Source organism: Solea solea, chromosome 20 (genome assembly GCF_958295425.1).
Source record: "Solea solea chromosome 20, fSolSol10.1, whole genome shotgun sequence".
Lineage (NCBI taxonomy): Eukaryota > Metazoa > Chordata > Actinopteri > Pleuronectiformes > Soleidae > Solea > Solea solea.
In genome coordinates this window covers 14084961-14112030 of record NC_081153.1, presented here as the reverse complement: position 1 = coordinate 14112030, position 27070 = coordinate 14084961, and the positions used below count along the sequence as shown (strand labels likewise).

Below are 27070 nucleotides of genomic sequence, written 5' to 3'. Positions count from 1 at the left end.
GCATGTCCCTGTATTGGTATACACAGGTGTGTGACAATGTGGGACATTATATACCTGGTGCCTGTGCAGTAGGTGCCCTTTTAATTTTCACCTCTGGCCTTCCAAATGTCTGTGCACACCCCTGCCAACAATTGTATTATTATATTATTTTTTTGCAATCCAGTAGATAAAGTGACATGATGATAGAATTCAATTCAAACAGAAAGGAATTTAATTGGGGGAGGGATTTGGAAAAGGTGTTTGTGAATTAAAGCGACAGCAACGTCACAGTGACGTAGCATAAGTGAGACAGAGGCTCTCGGGAACAGCTGAAGTGAACTGTCGGCTCAAACCTGCTGCTGAATCCTGTCGATGCCTCATAAATGCTGAGTTAAATGATAACCGGGAGCCCTCCACAATTATGCACTTCTGCTTCAAAGTGTCTCCATGTTTAACTTAAATACGCTGCTCAAACGCTGCAGCAGCTTCTACTTAAGCTAGCGGCTACGGTAGCTCAGAAAGCTAACATACCGTGTCTACGGGGCAGGTAGTCCGGGCATGAAAGCGGAAAAGCCGACGGATTTGAAGGTGGTCTTTCTTCGTTAATGATTTGTGTGACACATTATTGCGCAGTGAGCTAAGAAGTGGCTGCAGATACGTCAGTATTTGGCAATAAAGACAAGCACCTGCGACAAAGCGAACGCTAAAGGTTGAGCTAACAGCAGCTAGCTGCAACAGCGACAGACAGCCCGAGACGTTTCTGGTGCTGAGGCAAGAGATGGCCAGTTACCCTGCAGCAGCCTTTGCCAGCCAGGCTAACGGAGACAACACACCGGGACGAGGGTCCGGCGGTGACCGCTTATGTCACCACACGGAGATAGAGTCAGACATCGTCCCCACAGCGAAGAGCTTAACACGACTGTGCAGCAGGGACGAGGACGAGCGGGTAGCGGCTCTGGAGGAGCTGAGCCAGCGGGTTCTGGTGTGTTTGGGACTGGACAAGCCCGGTTCGGCACGGCTGAGTAAGCAGACTTTGCTGCAGTTGCTTCGGCTGTCCCGGTCGTGTCCGCTGCGGGAGGTGCGGGAGAGGGCAACCGAGCTGCTGCGGACTGCACAGGTAAGAAGTTACGACACTGTTTTTCATAAACTGACGTCTTCATAACCAGGCTCATGTCTCTATGTGTCACATTCTTCTTCTTCTAACAATAATAATGTATAAACACACAGGTGTGACTGATTAAACGAAAGCACTTACTGTATATTAAGAGGTCTGGTTTATTACAAAACTGTCCAAATATGTGCAAACGGTTACATAACAGTATTGTTTCAACCGAGGGAGAATAGTGAGAACTAACACCAAATATGAATGTATTATAGTCACAAGAGATAAATTATGAACAACTGTTACCTGAAAACATTTATTTAGTTAAGTTTAGATCTGTTTGTTTTTCCCACTCTCAAATTGAATTGCTCATTCTCGTCTTTTGGATATATTTTGTCCAACGCTTTATCCAAAATAGAAAGTAATTCAGTGATTAAATCATTCATTTATTAATAGACGTTATAACCGCACTGCCCAGCAGCTGGTTGCCGTTTTTCTGCGGGTTATTTCATCAGACGTTGAACTGTAAAGTAGGTGATGATGCAAGACTCTACTGCGTTGAGCACAAACAAGCTGTGCGGACACGCCCCCTCCTGGTCTGCTGAAAAACAGCAGACACGCCCCCCCGAGGCTCATTCACTGCTGCTCAGTATGAAAAGTCAGATAGTTGTTTTGAGCTCCTCTTCACTTTGTCTCCTCTGCTGGAAATAACAAGCTGTGGCTTCTCTGTGGTCGGTTCAATGACTGTGAGTTTTTGTGCTTGATATTTAAAAAAAAATGTCTTGACTATGAGTTATGGTTATGAAACTAGTTTCTCCAGTTACAGTACAGCTGCTCGGGGCATCAAGTTTAGTCAAGTTCCAGGTGGTTTATGGCAGCTGTCTACAGATTTTTGCAATATCATAAAATGTGCTGCATAAATAGTAGTTTAATGTTAACGCAATCTCAGTCTAGTTTTAGTCGATATGATATTTATGCTTTCTACTATGAATCAAACACTTTGAGGTTCTTGCCTTGTAATTGTGTGTTTTTGTCGCAATATTTCCAGAACAATCAAAAAAATAATTTAATCATTATTTATTCACTGTATACTTGACTGTGTCCTCTGTGGTACTAGGAACAAGGAGTTGAAGTACCTCGGGTTTTGGCCCAGGGTCCAAGTGCCTTTATTCCTGCAAAACAGGTGTGTATGACTTGCGTACATTTGTTTATTAGTGTCATAAACAAAAACAAAGTATGACACAAAAATAATAACCAAAGTCATTCATAATTTTGTTGCCAGTGTTGTTCTTTTTACTATTTTTATCCCATAATTTTACACCACAGGCCAGAATAGTGGGGGGAAAAAATTAAATCAGTTCATATGTTGTTCCAGGTGTTCTCTTCATATTGAATTATGATTGTGAATAATGACAGGATTGTTTTTAACTTTCATTTCTTTTGTTTGTGTTCCACATTTAATTATCCCTAAAATACTAAAGGGCAAACTTAAGTATTTGGCCAGATACTGCAGTGTCTGTTGCCTCAAGTCAAAAGATGCAACATCACACATGTGTTGCGAAAATGCTGTTTTCCCAAGTGACTATAAACTTTCCACAGGAGAAAATGGGTGTTGTATCAGCCTGGGATGTTTTCTGCCTCATAACACATGGGGAGGGCCCACAAGAGAAACATTAATAAGTGAATCATTGCCAATTTGCCCTCAAGCAAAAATAAATGTTAGTTAATGGGTTAGTTGACAGGGCATTGGTTTTCAGTCTTGAACTTGAATTTGAATTCTCCCTTTCCCTCTAAAGATGATGAAGAAAGACATGGACCAGGAAATTCTCACGGAGTCCTTCTTGTCACTGGGTCGTGTTGACCACATCACCATGGTGATGGCGCTGCACCCTGCCTACCTCAGCTGCTTCCTGAAAGCCCAGCATGCTTTGTTGGAGATGGACGGCCCCCTGCCCTGTCACTGGAGACATTACATTGCTATAATGGTAAGACAGAGCCACAGCGTGAGATTTCAGATCTGACTCCTGTGGCTCTTGGCTACAAACAGCCATTTGTGGTTAAATATTCCAATGTTTAAATTGACTTATTTATATGGCAGTGCTTCACACACACACATGCAGCACTTCATAATATTGTACTTGTCTGTCACTCACTCATCCCATTCCCACAATGATGGTACAGTCATCAGAGGCAATTTTGGTTCTGCCATGTTTGCCAAAAATATGGCAGTCATGGCAATCCTAGGTGAGAGGATTTCTGAAGCAGTGGTGGCTGTGTTTTTCTCTTGTGTTTATTGGCATCCGCATTTATTAGTAGTTTTTTGTTAAATGAGGTGGAAATAACAACAGCCATAAAGTCTGTAATAGGTTTGTGAAATGCTTCAGGTACATTTATTTAATCCCTTTATACGTAGACACTGGACTAATGGTTATTATATGAAAAATAATGGCAGACTTTGTAGCTTTAAGTGGAGTCATGAATTTTATAATAATTTTGGTATTATGGTGTCCTCTTTTTTCCTGCCTATCTAAATGTAATTGCACAATATCACAATATTGCAGTCATTGGGTTTTTATCAATATCACTGTCAATGTGGATGTGCAGCACATAAAATGATAGATGTTAAGTTTGGTAGGGGTGTGGAACAAGCTTCAGTTCAATGTAACCTTCTCTTTTTTACACGGCTGAGTGTCATTTTTCACACACCTCACATTTTTAATAAACCACATTAAATGTGTGATGTGAGAAGTCTTAGTGTTTGATGAATTTTACATGAATTATGAAAGAATAACGCATTTTTTGCTTGCATAGAAGATAAAACAATCACACATATAAAAATTAATTTGCAGGCATTATTTTAGTTATAGATGTGAAAATGATGAATTTGTTACCCCAAGATCCACTCAGTGGTTTATTGTTAAAGTTGACTTAAAGTTTTAACTTTAACAGATCGGTTACCAACACGGTTCCCTCGTACATTAGCCCTGACACTTCCTGATGCTTCACAGGCTGCAGCGCGTCATCACTGTTCATACCTGGTGCAGCAGCACAGTGCAGGCTTCCTGGAGGCTGGGGGAGAGGAGAGCTGGCTGAGTGGAATCCAACACGCTCCCACCAAACTCCGCAGCCTGCAGACACTCAACAAACTGCTGGCACACCGACCCTGGCTCATTACCCAGCAGCACATCGAGGTCACACACAAGTCATTTGTTCACTCACCCTCTATGACTCACTCACCAGTTCTCTGTTTAGCGCATACGCTCATCTTGTATTGTCATACGGGATGACTCTTACTCACTCTTCTATATATAGACGTCCAGTATTTTACTGTAGGAGTGAGAGCTATATTAACATTTTTATGACGATCACGATCGTGAACAAATGTAGATTCACAGTATCTGTGATACTGATAACACTTAATTAGACACTAAAATATGTTTTTGTTAATCATCTGTCCTGCAGGAGCTGGTGTGTCCTGGTGCAGAGCCTCGCTGGTCACTGGCTGAACTCATACACGCTGTGATCCTGATGGCACACGCTCACTCACTCTCCTCTTTCGTGTGGGCCTGCGGCTTAAGCCCAGAACCCGACCACATCGGAGGTTACACCTTCCGTCCTCCTTCGCCCAGTCACCTGCCCCGTAGTCCTCGTAGTCCCAATAGTCCTCATAGCCCTGCTCATGAGGATGGAAGACAAGAGGTGAGTTTAAACTAATCCTTTTTTTTTTGTTGGGTTTATTGTGAAAGCAGTTCCTGCCCAACACACTAATGCACAGCTGAGCGTTAGCCTCACTCCATTGTCCGACGATCTGTCTCAATCAGTGATTCACAAACTTTGAGTCCAAACTCTCTTGTGCATCGCAAGATAATTTTGGGGGTGGGCAGATGGAGAAAATTGATGGTTGTGGATTTCATACGCCACTCCAGCCTGCTTATTTACTCCTGCAAACTCCCAAGTGAGCTCACTTGGGAGTTTGACTGGTTTCTGCTGTTTGCATTCATACTCATTTCTCCAGTTTGCAGTGTTTGCTGAGAGATTTGCCCGACGAGAATCTGCATTCCCATCACAGGCAGTTGAACAGATAAAGTGGGAAACCACTGGTGTTAACTCTGTCTGACAGTGGTTTCAGCAGCCTGACGTGCAGCTTATCTTTGACCAAGAAGCTTAGTCTGTGTGAATAAAAAGAAAGGTGGAATCTTCAGTTTCATATGCCGACACAGTCCAAGTATACACTAGGTTTACATCTAGTTACATCGATCCGCCACAATCTCAAGTGAGTCACTTAAGCTCATTTCTCTATTTTATGTCCTGTTGGTTGAGGGAACGATGGAGGTGGAGGTGTTGATGAAGAGGATGGTGGAGCTGCAGCAGCAGGAGGAGGAGTGCACACAGGAGGAGATGGTGACCCGCTTTGAGAGGGAGCGGAGTGAGAGCATACCAACAGGTACCAACAAGCCAGTTTAACTTGTGCGTCTCTCTGTCATTCGCCCACCTCGTCTACATTCGTGCACCCATTTTAGCCTCACTTCACTGGCTGCCTGTGTGTTTTTATAGTTGAGTTATAGATGAGTTATAGATCCTTAAATGGTCTTGCCCCACTTTACCTCTCTCAGCTGATCAGCAGCTCCTTTTATTTTTTTCATATTCTCTACAGTACGTTATTGTTTTGTTTATTTTTTGGGTCTTTTAGGTAGTATTTTTCTATATTTTATTTATTTTATTCATCTATGATGTTCAGCACTGTTGTTGTTGTTTTTTAAGTGCTTTATAAATAAAGTTGGATTGGACTCGCACCTTCCTGTTTTTGTTCAGCTGTGGTGCGGGAGGCTCCACCTGACCTGGTGCTGTGCCTGGTGGAGGATCCTGAGTTCAGATATGAGGATTTTGCACCCAGAGGAGAGCAGGCTCCGCCCACCATGAGAGCTCAGGTAGATTGAAGCAGTTTGTCCTAATAATTGAACCATGTAGTGTTTGAATGAGTGGTTCACTTACAGAAATATGTAATTTTGTTGCATTTTTTGCTGTATCAGTGACTTGAAAAACCAGAATCAACTATTGTTGGATCATTCAAGTGTGAATATATTTTAAATTTTACACAGTTAGAATAAACACTTGTTTGGTCTTTTGGTGAGAACATCGGTGTCTGATGTTTGCAGGATTATTCCTGGGAAGACCACGGCTTCTCTCTGGTCAACAGACTACTGCCTGACATGGGTCAGCTGCTGGATGAGAAATTCCAGGTACGCAGTGTTTAATTCAGTGTCATAGATTCACACCAGTACTTTTATAAAGACGTGCAGTTACATTGCAGCTCTGTGAGTTCAAGGAACTTTTAGTGATATGCTACGCAAACAAGGAAAAACACCAGGAGTTTATATGTTTTTAAATCAAATATGGTGACAGAAGAGAGTACACTAGGGCTGCAATGATGAATTGATTATTATTTGACTATTTTGGTAATCAGTTAATCAGTTTGAGTGTTTTTAAATAATTAAAGCAAGCTTTCAGATTTTCCAGCTTCTTAAATGTGAATATTTACACACACATTCACAAAGTAACAAAGAAATCATCAACACTGAGAAAAATGTCATTTCCTGATTTGGTAAACACCGATCAACTTTTTTTTTCTGTTTTTTTACAGCCCAAACAAATACTTGATCAATCGAGAAAGTAATCGATAGGTCATGAAAATAATTGTTAGTTGCAGCCCCGGAGTACACTGAGCTCACCGAGAGGCATACGTGTTGTTTTGATGCTCTTTAGTGTCTTGGTCTTGTGTTGCTGAACTTAAATTGCTTTCTAAATAAATGTGGCATTTTATAATGCGACTAAATTGTCACATTGAAGGTGGTGAGCAACATGACATATCACAGGATGGCCATGCATGAAGGTGTGGACACACACACTCTGAGAAAAGCTCTGTGGAACTACATACACTGCCTCTACGGGATCCGGTCAGTATGACAGAGAGATTGTGTAGACCACGATTCTGATCCCTGCTCTGTCACCAACCCCTGCGTATTCTACCTGTACAGATACGACGATTACGATTACGGCAGCGTGAATGTGTTGCTGGAGCGCTCTCTGAAGGTGTTTGTCAAAACCATGGCCTGTCACCCTGAGCAGACCACGGCACGCATCTACCACTCCTTCTGGAGGCACTTCAGACACTCGGAGAAGGTATGAATGTGTTCACATCCTCTCCTGACACGCGGCCTCTTCAGGCGCCGATATACCAATCATTTGACATTTTATCTCGTCGTCTCTCCCGTGCTACCTTTTTAACAAGGAATGAATCATTTGACATTTCTGTGTCCCCCCTCTCCTTCCTTCATCTCTAAATGTCATTAGAGAGGGAGTATTACAGACGGGGACTTGAAAGTGTGTCACCAAATCATGTTTTTTTTTTTTTTTTTTTTTTTTTCTCTCGCAGGTTCATGCAAACCTGATAGTGATGGAAGCTCGACTCCAGGCAGCTCTCCTTTACACCTTACGAGCCATCACACATTACATGAGATGACAGTCAGTCCAGTTTTTGCAGACGCTGAGCCAGCTGTGACGTACCACACAGCCCTATGCATTACACGACATCCACAGTAAAGCTTACACACGCCACACACACACACACACACACACACACTACACTACACTGAATGTCTATAAATGCATATCTTTAAGTGTTAATGTTTTGCTGCTGCTTTGCAACAGGGATGTCTCGTATTTAAATGTGTTACTAACTTTGCACTGAAGTGTATCAGGTTCTGTTTTCCCCTCACTCAGACCTGACGTGGCTACATGTTTGCCACATGTTCACCAGGTGAGCAGGTGGATTTAGGACTGGTATTACTAAATTATTATCATCATTATCGTTGTCGTGATTCAGGTGTTTTTCTCCTCAGAAATCTAAGTTTATTTAAGACTATTCACACCTCAGACCTGTGTTTCTGCAGCGCAGTGAGGCTGAGATGGGGAAAAAAACAAAACAAACTAAAGGCAAAATAACTTGTATTTTTTTATATAAAATAAAAAGTTATTTTGTTATCAAAATGAAACCCTGTGTAGAGTTTGAATCTGCGTAATCACACAAAGGTTATATTTCATGCGCTGGTGTTTCACAGATCATAATAATGTGCTTGAAAAAATGTAGTGACCATATTAGGGCTAAATGAATCAGCGGCTATTGTAATAATCAATTCATCAATTTGAGTTATTTTAAAGTTCTCTTTTCTGCTTCTTTAATTTAAACATGTTCATGTCTTATACAACAAAGAAATGATTAAAACAAATTTTAGGTTGAGGATGACAGAAGATATTTGGCACTTTATGGACCAAACGAGTAATTGATTAATAGAAAATAATAGAGATTAATCAATTATGAAAATAATCGTAAATTGCAGCCCTAGACCACACTCCTAACTGTCCACTTGGGAAGACATATTCTGACTTGAAGACAATTGTAGGTTAAAATCTATATTTTGAGATTTAAAGCTGGAGTGTGTAAGTTCTGGTGTTTTTATTTATTTTTGTTGATAATGTTATTCTGTCTCTGTTTGGTCTTCATGAACAGAGACGATGTAACATTACATGTTACATAAGTGATTCTCTCCCGTTTTAAAGCAACATTCTATACATGAGTTTTGCTGACCAACGTGTCAGAACTGATGCTGTAACAACTTCAAACTTCAAAGACTGTTACATTGACACACCACAAGATGGCGAGAAAGTCTATTAGGAACATTGTTCACTTAATCAGACTGTGTTAATAACTTGATATATACATTGACACAGCGCGAGAAACATGTGTCATGATGGCGGTGAATCTGCACCGAAACAAATGGTTGACATTTATTTGCACTTTGACAAAGTCATTGTCGTTACTCGGATATGGCACCTCACTCCTTCCTGTAGTTCACACCATGCAACCAGAGGCATACATATACTCACACTATAGACTGTGTGTGTGTGTGTGTGTGTGTGTGTGTAGCCTTTATATATGAGAATAAGCTGCTCATGCACTACATTCACTTATCACTGGTGATTTATTGTGCGCTTATGGCGAACACAAGAACAGTTTAATGTAGTGTTTCTAATTTAAAGTTGGAAACTTTCGGGGGGGAAAAAAATGTTCTCTTACATTTTTCTAAAGCTACAATCAATCAACCAGTCAAACTTTATTTGTATAGGACTTTTCAGACGTGTGTAATGTCAAAGTGCTTTCCGTAAGCTAAATACACACAAACACCAATAATATCACACATTCAGTTCCACATCCAAAGGCTATAAAGTATCATGAAGAATGTGAAACTCACTCAAAAGGAGCTGAGGAAACTCTATCTTACCAGTGTGTAAATGAGGAAACGCCATGAGTTTTGAAGAAAGTATATTCAATTTTAACAACAAATTCTAAATTATTAAAGCCTAATGGACACGACAAATAAATAAATAAAAAGTTGTCGATATTCATTTTTTTTTTGAATGTAGTACTTTTACAACTGTCCTCTGTGCGCGCGCGCTCGTCTGGGTTGGACCCTCTCTCGCGTGCGTGTTCCGCTCTCCAGTCTTCCGGACGTGGCGCGCGCGCTCACTCACCTTTTCATTTCACTGGCGGCAGAGGCTCGCCACATTTCACCCCACGCCGTCCGCGCGAGCCTCCGGATCCCATCGAAGACCCTCACCTCCCGTCCACGGTGCGCGTGACTGCGGGATTCACCGGGACAACGACGAGTTTTGTGCGCGGTAAGTCCGCTGTGTTTGTTATTTTACTAACTTTGAATGAAAATTGTGTTTTTAACCACCAGCTGAAACATGACGTCTGTGTCATTAAAGGTCAGTGTCTGCACGTTATACTTCAGTTTAATAAGTGTCTCTGTTCACTTCACTTTAATAGGAAATACTCAAAGAGAACACAGAGGGTTTTATTTCTTCTTTAACAGTCCACATCGCTCTGTGGGTTCCTCTGAATACTGTGAACATGATGAAACTCTGGAGAGTTCACTGTTGAATAAAAGGAAGTTTGGGCCAGATGAGAAGTAAAGTAAAGTACTTCCACTCCTCTGCTTCTCAGATGCCACAGAGAGGATGATATTTTGAAATAAACTGTCATACTGTGATACTGACTGCTTTGTGTTGAAAGACAGAAGTTTACCCCAGAGTTAAGTTCTATGACGTTATTATTGGATATCTCTCTTCCTCTACATGAAAGTTAAAAAGGTACAAAAAAATCAAACATTTTGAAACAATTTTCTCAGTACTCATCTATTCGTCAGGTTCGACTACTTCTGTTGGTAAGTTTATTCTTGTCATGTTAATGGCTGTGATTGGTTTAGTAACACACACACATACAGGAAAACCACTGTGAGGAAAAGGCACGACTTGACGTTTCCTTAACATGGAAAACACAACATTCACACAGTTTTTTTTTAACGTCTGTGTCCGTGTATCTGTGGCGTGACCATGTTGTGACTGGTGCAGGTGTTTCTTCCTCCATAACGATGGTGTAGGTGTGTCTCTTTGATAGCACCTCCACCTTCGAATCTCAGGTTCCTTCTCCAAGAAGTAGCCCAAACAGTTCCTGTTGGAAGGAGTTGAAGGCGTTCTCGTGGGTTGCTCAGGGCAAAAAAATTTCAAGTATACTGTCCAAGGCCGTACTTCATCACTTCCTGTTTCTTTACGAGGTCAGTTCCTGTCTTTAGCCTGCTGGGTCTGAAGGGAAGGAAGGGGGCGTGTATATGTATTTTTTCATGGGGGGGTGGGGGTTAGAAGTGGACATCACTGTCATCTGCCTGATGGCAGCATTGTGGATTGGTTAGTGCGGACGTTTTCAGCCGCCAGCGTGGTCTGAGAAAGTCTCTTCTTCACGTTGTCCGACAGAAATAAGCACATGTTCATGTTAATGTTCACGCTTGATTTCCAACAAACCTCTTCAGTGCTCTTTATCAGAAGGAAGTGATGACCTCATGTGGAAACAGGACATCCCGATGACTGAGACACCTTACTTTTCCATCGCCTGTGTTGTCGCCTTCTCTCCTCTGTGCTGGAGCTGCTGTGTGTGTGTGTGTGTGTGTGTGTGTGTGCGTGTGCGTGCGCGTGCGTGTGTGTGTGTGAGGGTTCAGTGACAGCCTGCTTCCCATTGTCCTATCATTCCTGCTCCACTCGCACTCTGCATCCTGTCGAGCTTCCTGCTAACTAGGGAGAGAGTCGGAGTGAAAGGTAGGCGAGAAAACAGCTGGAGAAACTTGGACAGAGAAGGTGGAGGAGGAGGAGGAGGAGGAGTGGAGAGAGAGAGTGAGTCTTTGCCGAGCACAGAAATTGTGTAAAAAAACTAAAAAACCTCAGATATGAACAATGTGTGTGTGTGTGTGTGTGTGTGTTGCCCAGTGTTCCCATGGTGAATTCCCCGCTGGGAGCAGCTTATCTGCAATCCACTGTGCAGGAAAGGGTGTGTCAGAGGGATTTAGATGTTTGCGAGTGTGACGACAGAGGGTGATGCTATTGTGATTTTTTTTTTTTTTTTTTCAAAGAGAGTTCACTGAATGTATGCGAATGCTTTGCTGGTCACATGTTATGTGGCCACTTGGTTACTTTTACATAAAGCTGCCCCCAGTGATACGCTTTGGTTGAACTAAGTGTTAACCCTTCTGTTTGCCATGCGTGCTTCTCATTACCGCAACTCCTAGACCGTTTGTGATATCTGGAAAATTCAAAAACTACGGACTGGCGACCTGATCTCAGCTGAGTGAGCTAAGAACCTCAGGACTTGCGTGGAACGATTGTCCAATCACAGACGAGATCCACCAGTGCGTCACACATTTGTGACGTCACCGTGATTCCTACACGGTTGAATAACTGCCAGATATCGAGAGTGAAAGTTATCGTTGAAAAAGCAGAAGCACTCACTCACTATACATTTCTTTGACAATTCTGCATCCATAAAATCAAAAATGATGATCATAAGACGGTTAAATGCTGTAACGTAGCTATCGCTGATTTGGATTGTTCTTCTCAGTGACGCTTGGCTACGTTCACTTCACCAGGCTGAAGTGGCTCATATCCTCATGGTCTTACCTTACATTATCTCTCATAGAGGTGGCTAAAACATAGAAAACTACATGAAGTCCAAAAAATAGGTCCAATAAAAACATTTCTTGTTAATGTACGATCCATTTTTAAGACATAAATATCAATTCTATTACGTTTAATTTCTCATTAAACACATTTGTGAGCAGGCTGATGACGTGCAGCACCACCTTCCCCTCTGGCCTTTCCTACTTTTCTAATACAATAGTGTGCATGTTCCTGTTTGACCGTTTATCTCCTTTATGGAAATTATAGTTTCATTACAATGGAAACTGCAGTATTTGCGATTAAATCATGGCTGTAACCCGAACCTAGCTCATGTGTGATTAAATTGGTCATAAAAGTTATTTGTTATTTGACTTTATCGCGAGCTCGGCGCTATTGTCTTCTTACTCCACCTGTGATGCAGTATCTCCTGCTTCATTCATTTTCATTTCATTTGAGAGCGCAGTCGTATTCAGATGCAGGACACTTGTCACCTTTGTCTCTCAGGTGTAAATCTTGCAGGAAACTATTCAGATGAACCCACAACACTTACTCAAACCAGGAGAGAGAACCCCATGAAGTTAGTTCTGTTTGCAGATGAATCAGCGCCTCCTCGCTTGAGGTGATCTATATGAGGATATGAGGACGCAATCCTATTATTCCTTCTATGTACAAAGACATCTGCCATGAGTGTTAAGTGAGGAACAGTCGTAGCAGTGTGGCTGAAACACGTCGTCTTTAATGGAGGTTGCGTCATTGAGAAATGACTGCGACATTGTCTTGTTACGCCATAGGTCGATGTTGCAGCAGTCACAGTGTGAGTGTGAACAGGACGCGGTCTCTCTGTAAAGGACCAGTTCAGGTTGTGTTTCCGTCGTGCGGTCGTATGAACTACTGACACGACGTCAACACCGAGTTTGTCGGGCTCGCCACTGTTTCTGTGAACCAGGCTTGGACCCGGACACTCACGATCACTGATGACACGTCTGCCAGGACACAACAACATTGTGTTTGAGTACATGATCACTTGAAAAATGAAGTGGAAGCTTAGTGTTTTTCAGAGGGGAACAACATCCATTCATGTACAGTAAATGCTCTTTACTGATGACCACTCAAAGCTTACTTTTGCACTACAGTTTTGCCATTCACACCCTTTTCTTTCATACCTATTCACACGCTGCCAACACAGCAACATCAGGAGCAACGTGGGGTTGCCCAAGGATGTAGACTAGCGGAGCCAACCCACAAGTTGAAAGACAACACGCTCTACCACTGAAGCACCAGTCTCACCTTTAGATGTTACTAATTCTTACATACTGGACCTTTAACGTAAAGCTCACCTGAATGGTGAAATCTGATTTCCTTTCTCTTCTCACTTGCAGCAAGGTTGGCAGCGAGGATTAACTGGACGACAGACATACAGACAGACAGACAGACAGACAGACAGATAGATCTCTGTTCTTTCCATTGCGCAGTCTCAAGAGTAGATGTCACGTGCTTCAAAGGGGAACCACATCCATTCTGTGAAGGCCACTCTAGTTCATGCACGGGCAAGGAAGGGCTGCACAAGTGTTGTGTTTGTCACAGTGTACAGTTTCACCTTTCAGATGTTGTTGGTCCTTACATACCAAACGCTCACCTACACGGTGCAGGTGTAGAGTGAGTGTTTCTGTTCCGGGAAAAATCCTTGCAATCCACGCTCAAGATAAACAAAACTTCTTGTTTTCATTAGTTTAAAGCAGCAAAGAGGAACTCGGGCCGTTTCTCACTTTCTCTGGTGTGATGATCTCGACGCCTAAAAGTGACACCAAGTACGCAGGTGGTCATCGACTTTGCAGTTCCTTCTTCACCATCTACGCTCACGCTTGCATACGTTCTACACACTTGTCCCTGTTAAAGTGTGATGAGTTCAGGGGGCCGTGTATTGCGGCGCATATGTTATTTTAGACTGACGCGTTTCATGCTGGACACGTTTCTCTTTTCACCATAAACAGCACAGACACCGAATTAGCCTCTGTGTGCACAGAGGAAGACACGCGAGAAACTAAATTTGATCAACAGGAACTCAGCAGAGAAAACTGACTGTATGGCTGCTCTGTAAACATTCCCCACTGTGAGCGCGTTATTGTGCCAATCTTGTCTGGGGTCGTCTGCCAATGTTTGAAAAAGCTGAGAAAGAGGAGACGAGCCAAAGGGCAACAGCGACACCAGGGCCTCCTTTTTTTTTTTTTCTCTCATTCCTCTCGCTCTTCTTTATTTATCTCGCTGAGAAAGACGTGACCAGTCTGAGGTGGAACATGGGAGGCTGGTGCTGGAGGGGAGAGACCCGAAAACAAAAGAAAAGCAGAGAGGAAGATGTGTGTGTTTGTTTGTGGCACTGCAGCTGCTTTGTGTGTGTGTGTGTGTGTGTGTGTGTGGATGGACTCTGTCCTTAAAGTTTCCAGGAAAAGGGGGGAGCCATCAGAGGGGTGGACAGGAAACTCTAACAGGGCTAACTTCCTGTAGCTCCACTGATGGCTGACCTGATAGTGACCAAGTGTGTGTGCATGCAAATGTAAAAGTGTTGCATATTTCACTCTGGGTTCATGACATAGTGCCTGTAATAGCTTGTGTTGCTTCTCAGATTGAGAGGAATTTCAGGCGACGTTGTCACCACTGTGCCTCTGTAGTTACATGTGTCTTTGTGTCTCGCTGCAATAATCTCTGTTGTTCTTCCTGTGAGTGACTTCCCTCACATTCCTCAGTAGGTGGGGAGGCTGCAGCTTGAAAAGTTGTCTGTTTGAATCCCAGAGGCAGTCCATGAACAGCCTGACGCACAATGTTATCTTCAGGATCTCGTAATCTGACAGTTCTTGTCCTGAATTAAAAATATGAACGATGTTTAAACAAAGGGAAATACAATGTCCATTTTAATTTCCTAAATTCATCACGTGGCTAAAAAAACCTTCAGAATTGCACTTTAATATCACACGCCACATAAGAAAAGCAGCCAAGTTTTGGAATTTTGAACTTTTTTTTTTGCAACATTTATGAAGATTTGATTTATTGATGACTGTTGTGTTATTTTAAAGGAATTGCTTTTTAAACAAACACCACATAATAAACCGGTGAGCTTTTAAGGTGAGGAGTCAGTTAACTTTGGAAAGGGCCAAGCTCACTGTTTTTAAGTTAAGTTAAGATCAGATAACCGGCTTCTTGATGTAGCCATCGTATAGATCATGTATGAAAAGTGTTGTTGAAGATAAACAGAAAGTAAGTCTATATTGAATATCCACCGGGGGAACGACAGAAAAGAACTCCGGTTGAAGAGAAGACTATGGGGAAATGAGCTTACTTCTCATTTGAGTTATAATATCAGTAAACATACAGTATGTCTTCTTCAGTAGAACACGGTGTCACCTGAGTGGACACCAGTGTGACATCTGTGCAAAACATCGGGGGCAGATTTTTATGGGTGACCTGGAGCAGTGTAGCACACACACACACACACACACACACACACACACACACACACTGGTTTCCATGCGTTCAGAGGACATTGCATTGACTTCCTGGAGACTTACACTTAACTTTAACCATAATTAACTAACCGTGACCTCAACTTAACGTCATAACACGTCGTCATTATTAAAATGTATTCATTTACATTTTGATCCCATAAGGAATTCTCCATGTGTAAAGATATAGGTCCCCACAACATAAGGAATACCAGCAGGTACACACACATATAACACAGTGTTTTCACAGTCGTCTCTGTGTGTTATTTCCTCTCGACGTTGGCACCGGCATCTGCTTTGTTAACGTGTGTCCTATTGAAACAATGCGGTTCGCTCCGAACTGGAAGTTCAAAGTTGTGTACATGTGTGCAGACGGTGGCACAACCGTCAATGTGAAACTCATTTCTCATCGTCCGTGACTGTCACTGTGGAGCGGTAAACCCATGCGACACCTACACACATGCATATTGACACACAGACGTGCACAGCTGGTGACCATAGAGGCTGACTCTATGAGTGCCCCCTCTTGAAACTACACAACAAAAAGGGAAGTGGCTAACCTCACATCATCATCTCTCTCTCTCTCTGTGTGTGTGTGTGTGTGTGTGTGTCTGTGTCTGTCGAGCTGTCTCTGACTCTCCCCTCACATGTCTCTTTATTCACGCTTTACTGCTCTCGAGCCTTTCTCTCACACTCTCCACCACCTTTTCCCTCTCTGGTTCTCCCGCCACTCTCTCTCTTTCCAAACCTTGTCACTCACCTCTTCCCTCTCTTCTTTTTTTTCCAGTGGCAATGGTGATTGACAGATGATCTGACAAGGAAGACATCAGGTGAGAGAAAGTTAACTTCTCCTTCTCCTCTAAACTCCACCCCCCCCTTCTCCTCTGTCTCAAGGGAAGTTGAGTTTTATTTAAAGTTTTGCTACTTTTCACTTAGCAATTCGAGCGACCACTATATGTGGATGATGATGATGATGATGTTGATGTTGATGCTGCTTTCACTTTCTGTCACTTTATCTGTGATCTCTCTATTCTCAATTGCACAGACAGGAAATACTAAGAATGACTTGTAATAATGTGGACACATTGCTTAATTCTTACACTGAATCTTGTGAAAACCCTATAGATTATATTAGTTTTTCTTAATTTTGTTGATAAATGGCAATACTGTCTTTTTTTTTAATGAATGAATGTAATCCAGAATGGTGCACTGCCAAGGTCCACTGAAATGATGCAATGTTAAAGAAAGTAATAAGAAATCCTGTCGTAAATGTCACCTTATGTGGGGGATTTCTACTCTTTTCTGTCTTTTCCGAGCTTGAGACCAGATGTTCGGGTTGCAAACTTTTTTTTAATTGAAAAATGACAGATTTATTTATTGTTTTGCATGAGTTTATTCCCTCTTATTTTAATCCTTAAAGGCTTTTAGTCGTTGCTGTGAAAACATCAGGTCTAAGAAAAAGCCGCTTGAATCACGCTGATTTTTTTTAGCAAACGACAGCAATAAAATTCTTGAAAAAAAAATGTCCCTTACTTCACCTCTCCTCCTTCCACAGACGCCGTCTCTGTGCCGGTTATTATGGGGTGTGCCTGTTGCAAGCAGAAGAAGTCTGCCAAAGCAGCGGCAGCAGCAGCAATAGTAGATGTTACAGATCTGTCGCCTAGCAACGTAGACGGCGGGTCATTCGCTGCCGCGACTCAGGGCCGCTACTGTTCTGAACCCAATCACACCATCCCAGACTTCAACCAGGGCTTTTCATGCAGCACCATCTTCCCCAACACCAGCACACACCAAAGACCTGGAGGCACGAGTAAGCCTCTCTCTCTCTCTCTCAACCTTACAGTCAATACTCCACTTAAAGGTCCAGTGTGTTACATTTTGGAGGATTTATTGTCACCAATGTAAAATACTACACATACATTTAAAAAAATTAAAAAATAATAATAATATAATTTTAAGAATCCTGTAAGGACCTTGCTTTATAGACATGTCGCCATCTTGCGCCGCCATTTCTCATTTTCAATGCGAACCTTACTACACAAACAAAGACAAGAAGAGAAGCATCCTTTCACAAATTCTTACACCCTGGACCTAAAATAAATATAGTTTGCCCATTAATACCACTAAAGTCAACCTTTATGATTACATTATGTCATATTCCTGTCTTGTATTAGTATTTATTGTACATTTTCTACTACTAGCATTTAAAATAATGTTTTGTGAAGTTTTTTATGGTGACTGATCCACCATCAAGCTGTTGCTTGTTAAAAGTTACAAGATTATTGTTCAGAGGCATCGTGTTGAGTGTATGGATTTAAAAAGGACTTGTGTGTTTATTGCTGCTGTGTGTGTGTGTGTGTGTGTGTGTGCAGGTGGTGGAGTCACTCTGTTTATAGCTCTGTATGATTACGACGCTCGCACTGAAGATGACCTCACTTTCCAGAAAGGAGAGAAATTTCAGATCATCAACAATACGTGAGCATGCACACACACACTAATGGAGTCTAATTCAAGTGGCAGCTGGCCGTCTCATTGCCCATGAGCTTCTCCAGAACTCCAGGTTTAAAGCCTCGAGATTCACAAATCTGGCTCAGTGGTTAAGACCGGTACCCTGTTTGCGAAAGACATCATGGTCGCAATGGTCGCAAGTTCGACTCCACCCCTGGCTGATTGTACTCAATTCCATTGTAAGTCGCTTTGGATAAAAGCGTCTGCTAAAATGACATGTAATGTTGCGGGTTCGCCGACATCACCTGCAACCAGGCTGTCAGTCAAATGTGTATATCATCTAAGTTCTAAAACATTCATTTGATTTACAACGTTGACTACACGAGATCCACGTTGAACGTGTTCCATTAGCTCGCTGCTTTTCCTCTGATGGTTATGGGAGGCTGCAGTGAAGTCGAGCTGTCATTAGCCGACAGACAAAGTCACCGTAACAAGCAACCACTCACCAATTAACCTGCGTGACTTTGGACCGCGGGAGTACCTGCAGGAAACCCCGGTAACCACTGCATCACTGTGAAGCCTCTCAGCTATGACTCCCCAAATACAATTAATACATTAAACGCCACAGACTGCACTTGAATGTCATCAGTTACAACACTGTGAAGTGTCAGAGGTCCCCGAAGAGTCAAATATTCAAAAACAATAGTCTAATGTCACTCTAGAGATCTAAAATACATATAAATAAATATGATGTGAATTTGGTTGTGTTGCTTAACATCGCTTTATCTCGCAGGATCTTTATCTTTCTCACCTTGACGCCCCTTTACTTCTCTTTAGTGTCTGCTTATCGCAAACACCCCGCGTAGCCTAAAAGCTGTTTTTACTCATTAACTTTTAAGCAGGCATTAACCGGAAATATTGTCTGCTTTTCTTTCCCTGAATTATTAACGTGAAGCCAAATGTTTTGTGTGTGATTTGTCAGAGAGGGCGACTGGTGGGAGGCACGATCTCTGGACACGGGCAGCTCCGGTTACATCCCCTCCAACTATGTGGCTCCTGTCGACTCCATACAGGCTGAGGAGTGAGTACACACACACACACAGAGTACAGCTTAATACAAGTCCTGACAGTTTGTGTTACAAAAACTGTTGATTGATGATCGACATGAACTCTTACAGCAAAGATCCCGTGTTGGATGCTGTTGCCGAGGTGACCTGTGTGTTGTTGTTGTTATGGTGACAGGTGGTATTTTGGGAAGATGGGGAGGAAGGATGCAGAGAGACAACTTCTGGGTCATGGCAACCAGAGAGGAACTTTTCTCATCCGAGAGAGTGAGACCACCAAAGGTACAGAGACCACACTGTCATTTGATAGCAACTGGCTGCCATTTTCTCTGTGTCTTTGTCCTCACCTTCCCTCCCTTGTCCTCCCACCTCCCACCTCCCTACAGGTGCTTACTCTCTGTCTATCCGTGACTGGGACGACAACAAGGGAGACCACGTGAAGCATTACAAGATCCGCAAACTAGACAACGGTGGCTACTACATCACCACGCGGTCACAGTTTGACACTGTTCCGCAGCTGGTCGATCACTACAAAGGTGACTCACGCAGACCCATGACCCAGTTCATCCTCTATAAAGATATTTCACCTCCTTCTTTATTACTCATTCTTAAATACATTGCCTGTATTCATTCGGGTGTGTTAGAAACAGTAATCTACTCGTGTACATTTGAAAAGTCTGAGAAGTTTTTCTAAAAGTTATTAATTTGAATATTTCCTCCTCCTCCTGTCATTAGGGATGCTTTTTTGTTGGTTCTGTGGTTGTGTTCAAAATACAGTCACGGTTCACACCCTTCACTTCCTGTTCTCTCTGTGTCAGTGTGAATCTGCCCCCTAGTGGCCTGTGCTGATATAGCAAACCCTCTGCAGTGAGTGCACTTTTCCTGACACGATCCTCATTAGCAGTCGGGGAAATCTGTGCCCACATCTGTGCTTTTTCTGACTCACTCAGAGACTCGATGCTGCTGCTCTGGATGTTATGTGTGTTTTTGCTGAAAAGTCCTTGTGTGTCTGTTTTTGTTTACTTGTCAGTGGCATAAGTCACACGTGCTTGATCTGTCTTTATCTCTGCATTTGCCTCTTCTTTCCTTCTTTCCTCGCCTGTCTGCTTGTCTCTCTTCCTCATGTCTCTATTCCTCTCCCTCTCTCTCAGAGAGAGCAGCAGGGCTGTGCTGCCGTTTGATTGGCAGCTGTAAACGGGGCATGCCTAAGCTGGCTGACTTATCAGTGAAGACCAAGGATATGTGGGAGATTCCTCGGGAATCCCTCCAGCTGATTAAGAAACTGGGCAACGGCCAGTTTGGAGAAGTCTGGATGGGTAGGACTCATGTTGCAGTGGGTGGTAAAGTAACAGTTGAAGCACACCTGGATAAAGGAGCATCACACACTGGCGGTGTTCTGTTGACTCAAACATCAGAGACACGGTGTCTTTATACCTGCCACACATGTAGTTGTTCCAGTTAGTTTGAACCTGCTTCTGATTCAAACATGAAGCAGTGAAACTAAAACTTTGAAATTAACTTTCATCCAGGTCACAGGTTGACTGATATTGGTTTTTCTTTGGCCGATAACCGCATCTGGCTTGGCTTGCTGATATATAATTATAATAACAAATGGTACACAAAACTTAAAAACAGACTTATTGATGAACACAGAGTCTGTCTCCCACTGCAGTGCACTTATGTATTGCGGAAAAAAAACACTAAACTAAATATGAAATACTTCAAGTAAAAGTAAAAGAACAAAGTTTTAGTAACTGTGTTCTGACATTATTAAAAAGAATAAATGGGAAAACTCGGCTCTAATCCAGGTATGCAGCTGTTGCTCTCCTCCCCTGCTGTTGCATGTGCATGTCTCATCATCTCACCTCATCTCTTTGTCACCCCCCCCCCCCCCCCCCACCCCCACCCATCTTTCTTCCATCTTCCCACCGGACACTGCACGGTTATTTCTCCCTTTCCCCCCATCACCCACCTCTTCCATACTCCCACACTTTCATTTCCTCCTCCTACATCCCCTCCCTCCCTCCCTCCTTCCTTCCACCGTTAGGCAATAATGACGGCCTGTGTTATTACCTGACCAATGCCTGTGTCAACTCCACCCCGCTCACCATGGGCCTTGGGCGGGATGCCTGGGAGGTGTCCAGGAATGCGCTGGCACTTCAAAAGAAGCTAGGGCAGGGCTGCTTCGGGGACGTGTGGATGGGTGAGACTTACGCCCTCTATAGGCTCAGAGTGTCAACTGTCTGCTCAGCATAACCCTCTCTAGTGTCTGCTCACTGTCCCTTTGCAAACATGCAGTCACCGTTTACATCGGTGTGCCCGGGCAGAGATTTTTATTTATTTTTTTCCTCCCCAATAAAATGCATATTAGCTGATATTCCCACAGGATGTATTCACAATTACACGACAACACATTTCTTGTTGGCGCACTTTCCCAGACTAAATCCCAGTGTGTGGGGTTTCTGAGCCGTGCAGACTTTCCCCCCCCCCGAAGACAAGCCAAACTGTAGCTCAGACGCCGCTGGTGTTGATGTAAGACCAGTCGACCTCCCACCCTCTCATCACAGCACCCTGTCTCACGTCATGCATGCTCTCCGGCATATCAATCATGTGCATGCACCAGACATTTGATGATGTGTTTTTGATGATATTTCTATCTGCATGTGTTGCTTTTTTTGTCCCCGGGTAGATCTACAGTACATTAAAATGAATGCCCATGCTTGTGCAGTGTGTGTGTGCGTGTGTGCGTGTGCGTGTTGTGTGCGCACTAACACCCTCTTGTCTGTATGCCAGGCATGTGGAACGGCACCACCAAGGTAGCAGTGAAGACTCTGAAGCCAGGAACCATGTCCCCCGAGGCCTTCCTGGAGGAGGCTCAAATCATGAAGAGACTGCGCCACGACAAACTGGTGCAGCTCTACGCCGTCGTCTCCGAGGAGCCAATCTACATTATCACCGAGTTCATGAGCCAAGGTATCAGGCCAAGTAAACTGTCGTGCCTGTGACTTCCTCTTTACAGTATGAGTCACTGCTATTATGTGAAAAAAAACCTCTTTTCTTGTTACTTGAATAGACAGACAGTCGATGGAGACGTTAGACTATATTTCAAATCATGCATCTACAGCATTAGAATAATCAATTTTGTTAATACAAAACAATAGAATGTGATTTAGTCTGGATTTCGATTATTTTGGGCCACTTATGAGTGCTTTATTGTACGAGAAAAAAACAATCTGAAATTCTTCATGTGCTCCTTGGCTCCCATCCAAAATTACAACCATTTTTAAAAAAAATAAATGACACAGGGTTCAGATTTCCTTGTCAGATGCAATTAAAAATACATAGATCTTTTTTAATAAACTGGCAGAGCGGTGTTGGAGCTCCCGTGCCTCCCCGCTGTGCAGAACACCAAGGTTCCGCCAAACCCAGAGAATTTCACCTTCCTTTAGGGCAAAACCTGTAAGGGTGGCCTCAGGGCAGGCAAAAATATTCCTTTGGTTTTCACTAGAAAAGGAAAGAGCAGTCGGAAATATTTAAATGTCTTCATTCAAAAGAAAGAAAAAAAAAAAGAGTTGTAATGCTTTAACTGTTAAGGAATTATAAGAATCCTTTGGCAGCAGATGTGTTGATCACATACGATGCCGTGCTCTGTCGTTTTTCAGGAAGCTTGTTGGACTTCTTGAAAGATGGAGAGGGGCAAAACCTCAAGCTGCCTCAACTGGTGGACATGGCTGCACAGGTGAGTTCAAGACAAGCACACACACACTGAAACGGCTGAAAGGAAAGCATTTACTTTACAGCGACACATCTCATATGTGTGTGTGCAGATTGCGGCTGGAATGGCGTACATCGAGAGGATGAACTACATCCACCGTGACCTGCGAGCAGCGAACATCCTGGTCGGAGACAATCTGGTGTGCAAGATTGCAGACTTTGGCCTCGCCAGGCTCATTGAGGACAATGAGTACACTGCTCGACAAGGTAATATCATGGGATAGTTAAACGCACTGCAGTCAAGTAGTGTGGGATCATCCCTCTGTTCATCCGTCCTCCCTGCTGACAATGACAGGGCGAACGGCGGGGTCACACCCTGGATGGGTCACCAGTCGCGTGGGATCATTTTCTTTTGGTCTCCCCTGTGCATTAACGCGTTACGGGGAGATTTTGCGACAAGTGCCAATGAGGCAAACAACACGCAGTAAAATAAAAAGACAAAAGACAAAAAAAATTGTTGTACTGCACATTTCCTTCCTCACTCTGACGTTGTGCAGAGGGTTTTGTCGTGGACTTTATTGCAGAGGCGGTAAAGCACATGGTGACCAAAATGAAGCGGCCCATTACCTTTAATAGAAATACATATTACTGTGGATATAAACATTTTGGCTAATGTTGTAACACTACTCAGCGAAAGCTATGGCATTGTTTGTAGAAATTATGAAGCACAAATATTACATCTTAAAGTGACTGTCTATCTGTGAGGACAGACAGACAGAAGAGGACCGTCCTCACTTCCTGACACGTCTTTCACATTCACGGTTGTTACCGAGTATCTTCATAAAGATAGATGTACAACTGTGTGTGTGCTCACACAATGACTGCCTCCATGCCTATATTTTCTTTTTTATATATATATATATATATATATATATATATGTAACCTGTCCTAATTATATGATTATGCATCTTCACTGTGTTGCCATGGTTTCAGGGGCGAAGTTCCCCATCAAGTGGACGGCTCCAGAGGCAGCGCTGTATGGACGCTTTACCATCAAGTCAGATGTCTGGAGCTTTGGCATCCTACTAACAGAACTCATCACCAAGGGACGTGTGCCGTACCCAGGTACCTGACACCTGTTTGTTCAGTGTGCCGTTGATAAATCTCCAGGATTACTCACTTTTAGCTACATTCTTACAAATGAACTGTCTGGAAATGATTGATGAATGTGCATTAAAGGTAACTAGAGTCTTTTCTGGTGGTCACTGAGCCCCGTGTGAGACTTAACCATCTAAATAAATGTCTGTTACATTCAAGTCCATGCCAAATTATCCCACCAGAGTAGTGTATGTGGGTTTCTGTACCTGTATTTATTCCCTCTTCAGGGCCTTCTCTGGCATAAACACTGACCTTGTCAGGACCAGGAGTCCTCATGGAGACCAAGGACCTCATTTCTGAGGGGCTGCACAGGTTTAGGGCTAAGATTTAAATGGTGCTTAGGTTAAGGTCAGGGTTATATGGTTAGAATTAGGGATAAAACTTTATTTACGCTGTCCAAATCAATGTAAGTCAATGTCGTGTCCTAAGAAGAATAGCTGTGCAAAGTTTGTGTGTGTGTGGTGACAGACACACACACTGCAGTTGTGCATCTGTATGCATTTTACATCAACAACAGCACTGATTGGTTTGCCAGAGCCGGAGAGAGAAGCAACCATAGCGACAACAGAGACAACAGATGCAGCTACAGCAAATACAGTGATATGGCGACAGGGAAAGTGTGGATGTGTCCAAGAAACATTTCCTCATGAAACTGTGTGTTCAGAGGGAGAATTTACAGAGAGCATCTCACTGTGAGGACCTGCAAGTCATAGGCACGTGCCAACTGTGTTTGTGTAAGTAATCCCACTGCCAGAGGGGGGCGACAAGTTCTGCACTGCGGGTTCAAGTACCTGGAAAGGAAATGGACTGAGAGCAGTAACCAGCTCGAAATAATAACACTGTGTGGCCCTCAGTATGAGTATTTAGTATATTAATATTCATATAATATATAAGTAATCATAACGGATAACCAGGACTTTTTGTGGCTGTATTTTACTATAGGTATATATTAATGTTTGAGTATAGATAAACATGTTTCATACTATTTTGTTCATACATGAAAACTTTAAAAACTTTATTCCATATTTCGTATGTTTTGTTTAATCCAACTCTTTCCCTGTTCCCCTGTGTCCACTTCCCCGCCCGCCCCCCTGCTCCATCCTCCTCCTCCTCCACCCCTGTAGGCATGAACAACCGTGAGGTGCTGGAGCAGGTGGAGAGGGGCTACAGGATGCCCTGTGCCCCAGGCTGCCCTGCCTCGCTCCATGAACTGATGCTGCAGTGCTGGAGGCGGGAAGCTGATGAGAGGCACACGTTCGAGTACCTGCAGTCCTTCCTGGAGGATTACTTCACCGCTACAGAGCCGCAGTACCAGCCTGGAGAAAACCTGTGACCACACATGGGTCACGGCAACGTGGAGCAAAGATTCACCAGCAGAGACAGACAGACAGACAGACAGACAGACGGGGACACACATACACTGACAGGCGTATCATAGTGCATGCACATGCTGTCATTGTATTTGTTGCTCACACACTGTACACACACACACACACACATATGAAGATACATATCATTGCCTTGTTTATTTGTTTAAAGATAGTTTCCTCCCCTTTGGTCATCGTTCACTGCAGCCTGTTCAGGACAGCTCAGTCAGCCGTGTTGAAGAGCAGAGTCGGAGCTCTGCTGGTCAGGCCTTGCAGTGATGTGGCTTTACTCTGTAACCATGACAACAAGGAACTGAAAGAAGATGTAGATGGTTGTGCTGAGGTGGTGGTGGTGGTGGGGGTTGGGGGGGAGTGGAGTCGGTACGTGATCTATTCAGCTACCACATATGTGTTGATTTTTTTCTCTGAGAACAGTGTTTGAGTGGATAATCAGTTTGCCGGAGATAGAACATTGTGGAATGTGACTTCTGAAAACTGTCAGCATGAACCTCGTGCACTCGTGTGCTAGCTGAGTAGATTGTGTGCAGACGCCAGCGCTCTTATATAAGCTTTAGGAAGGATGATGCCCGTCAAAACTACTGAATATAAGTCTGTTTTAAACCTTATTATGTTATTTAGAGAGAGAGAGAGAGAGAGAGAGGAAAAAAAGGTTTTTAACCTGATCCCAGTCTGTCTCCTGACGGAAGCAGCTGGTTTCAGGCTTCCCACCGACACACACACACACACACACACACGCCCAGACGTGGTCAAACAAAGCGCTGTTTTATATTTAAAATCTCATTTTAGATGCTGTCTTAACAAAGTGTGAGAGATGGGCATGGAGGAATGTTCTTTTGTTTGTCTGTTCATTTGTATGACAATTTTGTATGAACTGTCTCCTCTGTTGTTTAATTTAACACGGGCATATCTGTGCGTCACAAAGTCGTCTATATAACTAGTTATAACGTGTATACATGTTTTCAGCCATTGGGAGGGTGAAGTGTTACACATGAAGGGGGACATATCAGTGTCACCACTATGTTGAGATTGTCCTGTCATGCTATTTTAATAAAGATACGATTTCTTGTCCAAGTTAAGGCACATGTATTATTCTGTGTATTACAACAATAATGCTGCTGTTGGGGGATTAAAAAAAAAAACACTAATCTTTTTTGGTTTACTGTATTAAAGGTCAAGTGTGTAGATTTTAGGTGAAAGTATAAGTTGACTGTATGAGCTGTTGTTCTTCATTAGCCCCAGAATGAGCCAGGTCAGCACCACAGAGGCCACCATTAAGAACCACCATGGTTTTAACTGGACGCTATGTATGTTCTCCAACACACGCAGGAAGTGAAAGGTAAGGTGCAGATGCAACTAAAAAATGTAGCTTCATTTACACACTGTACGCCTTTAATTATAGTTGCACAAAATACATTCGTCTCAATAAAAGAAAAGATGAAAACACAAATGCACTGGAATGGACATTGTCCTTTTTAGTTATTTGTTAATATGTTGATGTATTTCTGTTTTTTCTTTCTTATTCAGTTACACAAGCAATTGAATGAATACATTTACCTCAATAAAATAAATCTAAGCAGACATAAAGAGCAGGTCTGGAGTGTCATCAAATATTATATACGTTTGGGTTTTATATATGAGATATATAAAATATCTCATTG

At 42.9% G+C, this 27070-nt stretch overlaps 2 protein-coding genes across 5 annotated transcripts; both read left to right on the top strand.

Annotated features, from left to right (window-relative positions):
- The first annotated feature begins 265 nt into the window (after positions 1–265).
- Positions 266–7990, top strand: sesn2 (sestrin 2). 2 transcript variants are annotated; one of them, XM_058619917.1, is made up of 11 exons: positions 266–1096; positions 2199–2264; positions 2878–3066; positions 4090–4272; positions 4544–4780; positions 5402–5525; positions 5894–6009; positions 6238–6321; positions 6929–7035; positions 7117–7261; positions 7515–7990. In XM_058619917.1, the coding sequence occupies exons 1-11, from the start codon at positions 758–760 to the stop codon at positions 7599–7601; spliced, it is 1677 nt and encodes a 558-aa protein (XP_058475900.1). In that variant the 5' UTR covers positions 266–757; the 3' UTR covers positions 7602–7990. The 2 variants fall into 2 exon arrangements, with proteins under 2 accessions (XP_058475900.1, XP_058475901.1); XM_058619918.1 differs by lacking the exon at positions 266–1096 and adding an exon at positions 1403–1827.
- Positions 7991–9668: 1678 nt separating this feature from the next.
- Positions 9669–26483, top strand: yrk (Yes-related kinase). 3 transcript variants are annotated; one of them, XM_058619691.1, is made up of 13 exons: positions 9669–9817; positions 16427–16469; positions 17195–17443; positions 18012–18114; positions 19070–19168; positions 19330–19433; positions 19538–19687; positions 20303–20467; positions 21945–22124; positions 22814–22890; positions 22979–23132; positions 23860–23991; positions 25149–26483. In XM_058619691.1, exons 3-13 carry the CDS (start codon positions 17218–17220, stop codon positions 25355–25357), a joined length of 1599 nt encoding a protein of 532 aa, XP_058475674.1. In that variant the 5' UTR covers positions 9669–9817; positions 16427–16469; positions 17195–17217; the 3' UTR covers positions 25358–26483. The 3 variants fall into 3 exon arrangements, with proteins under 3 accessions (XP_058475674.1, XP_058475675.1, XP_058475673.1); XM_058619692.1 differs by lacking the exon at positions 20303–20467 and adding an exon at positions 21199–21354 and having other exon boundaries at positions 17195–17449; XM_058619690.1 differs by having other exon boundaries at positions 17195–17449.
- Positions 26484–27070: the final 587 nt, after the last annotated feature.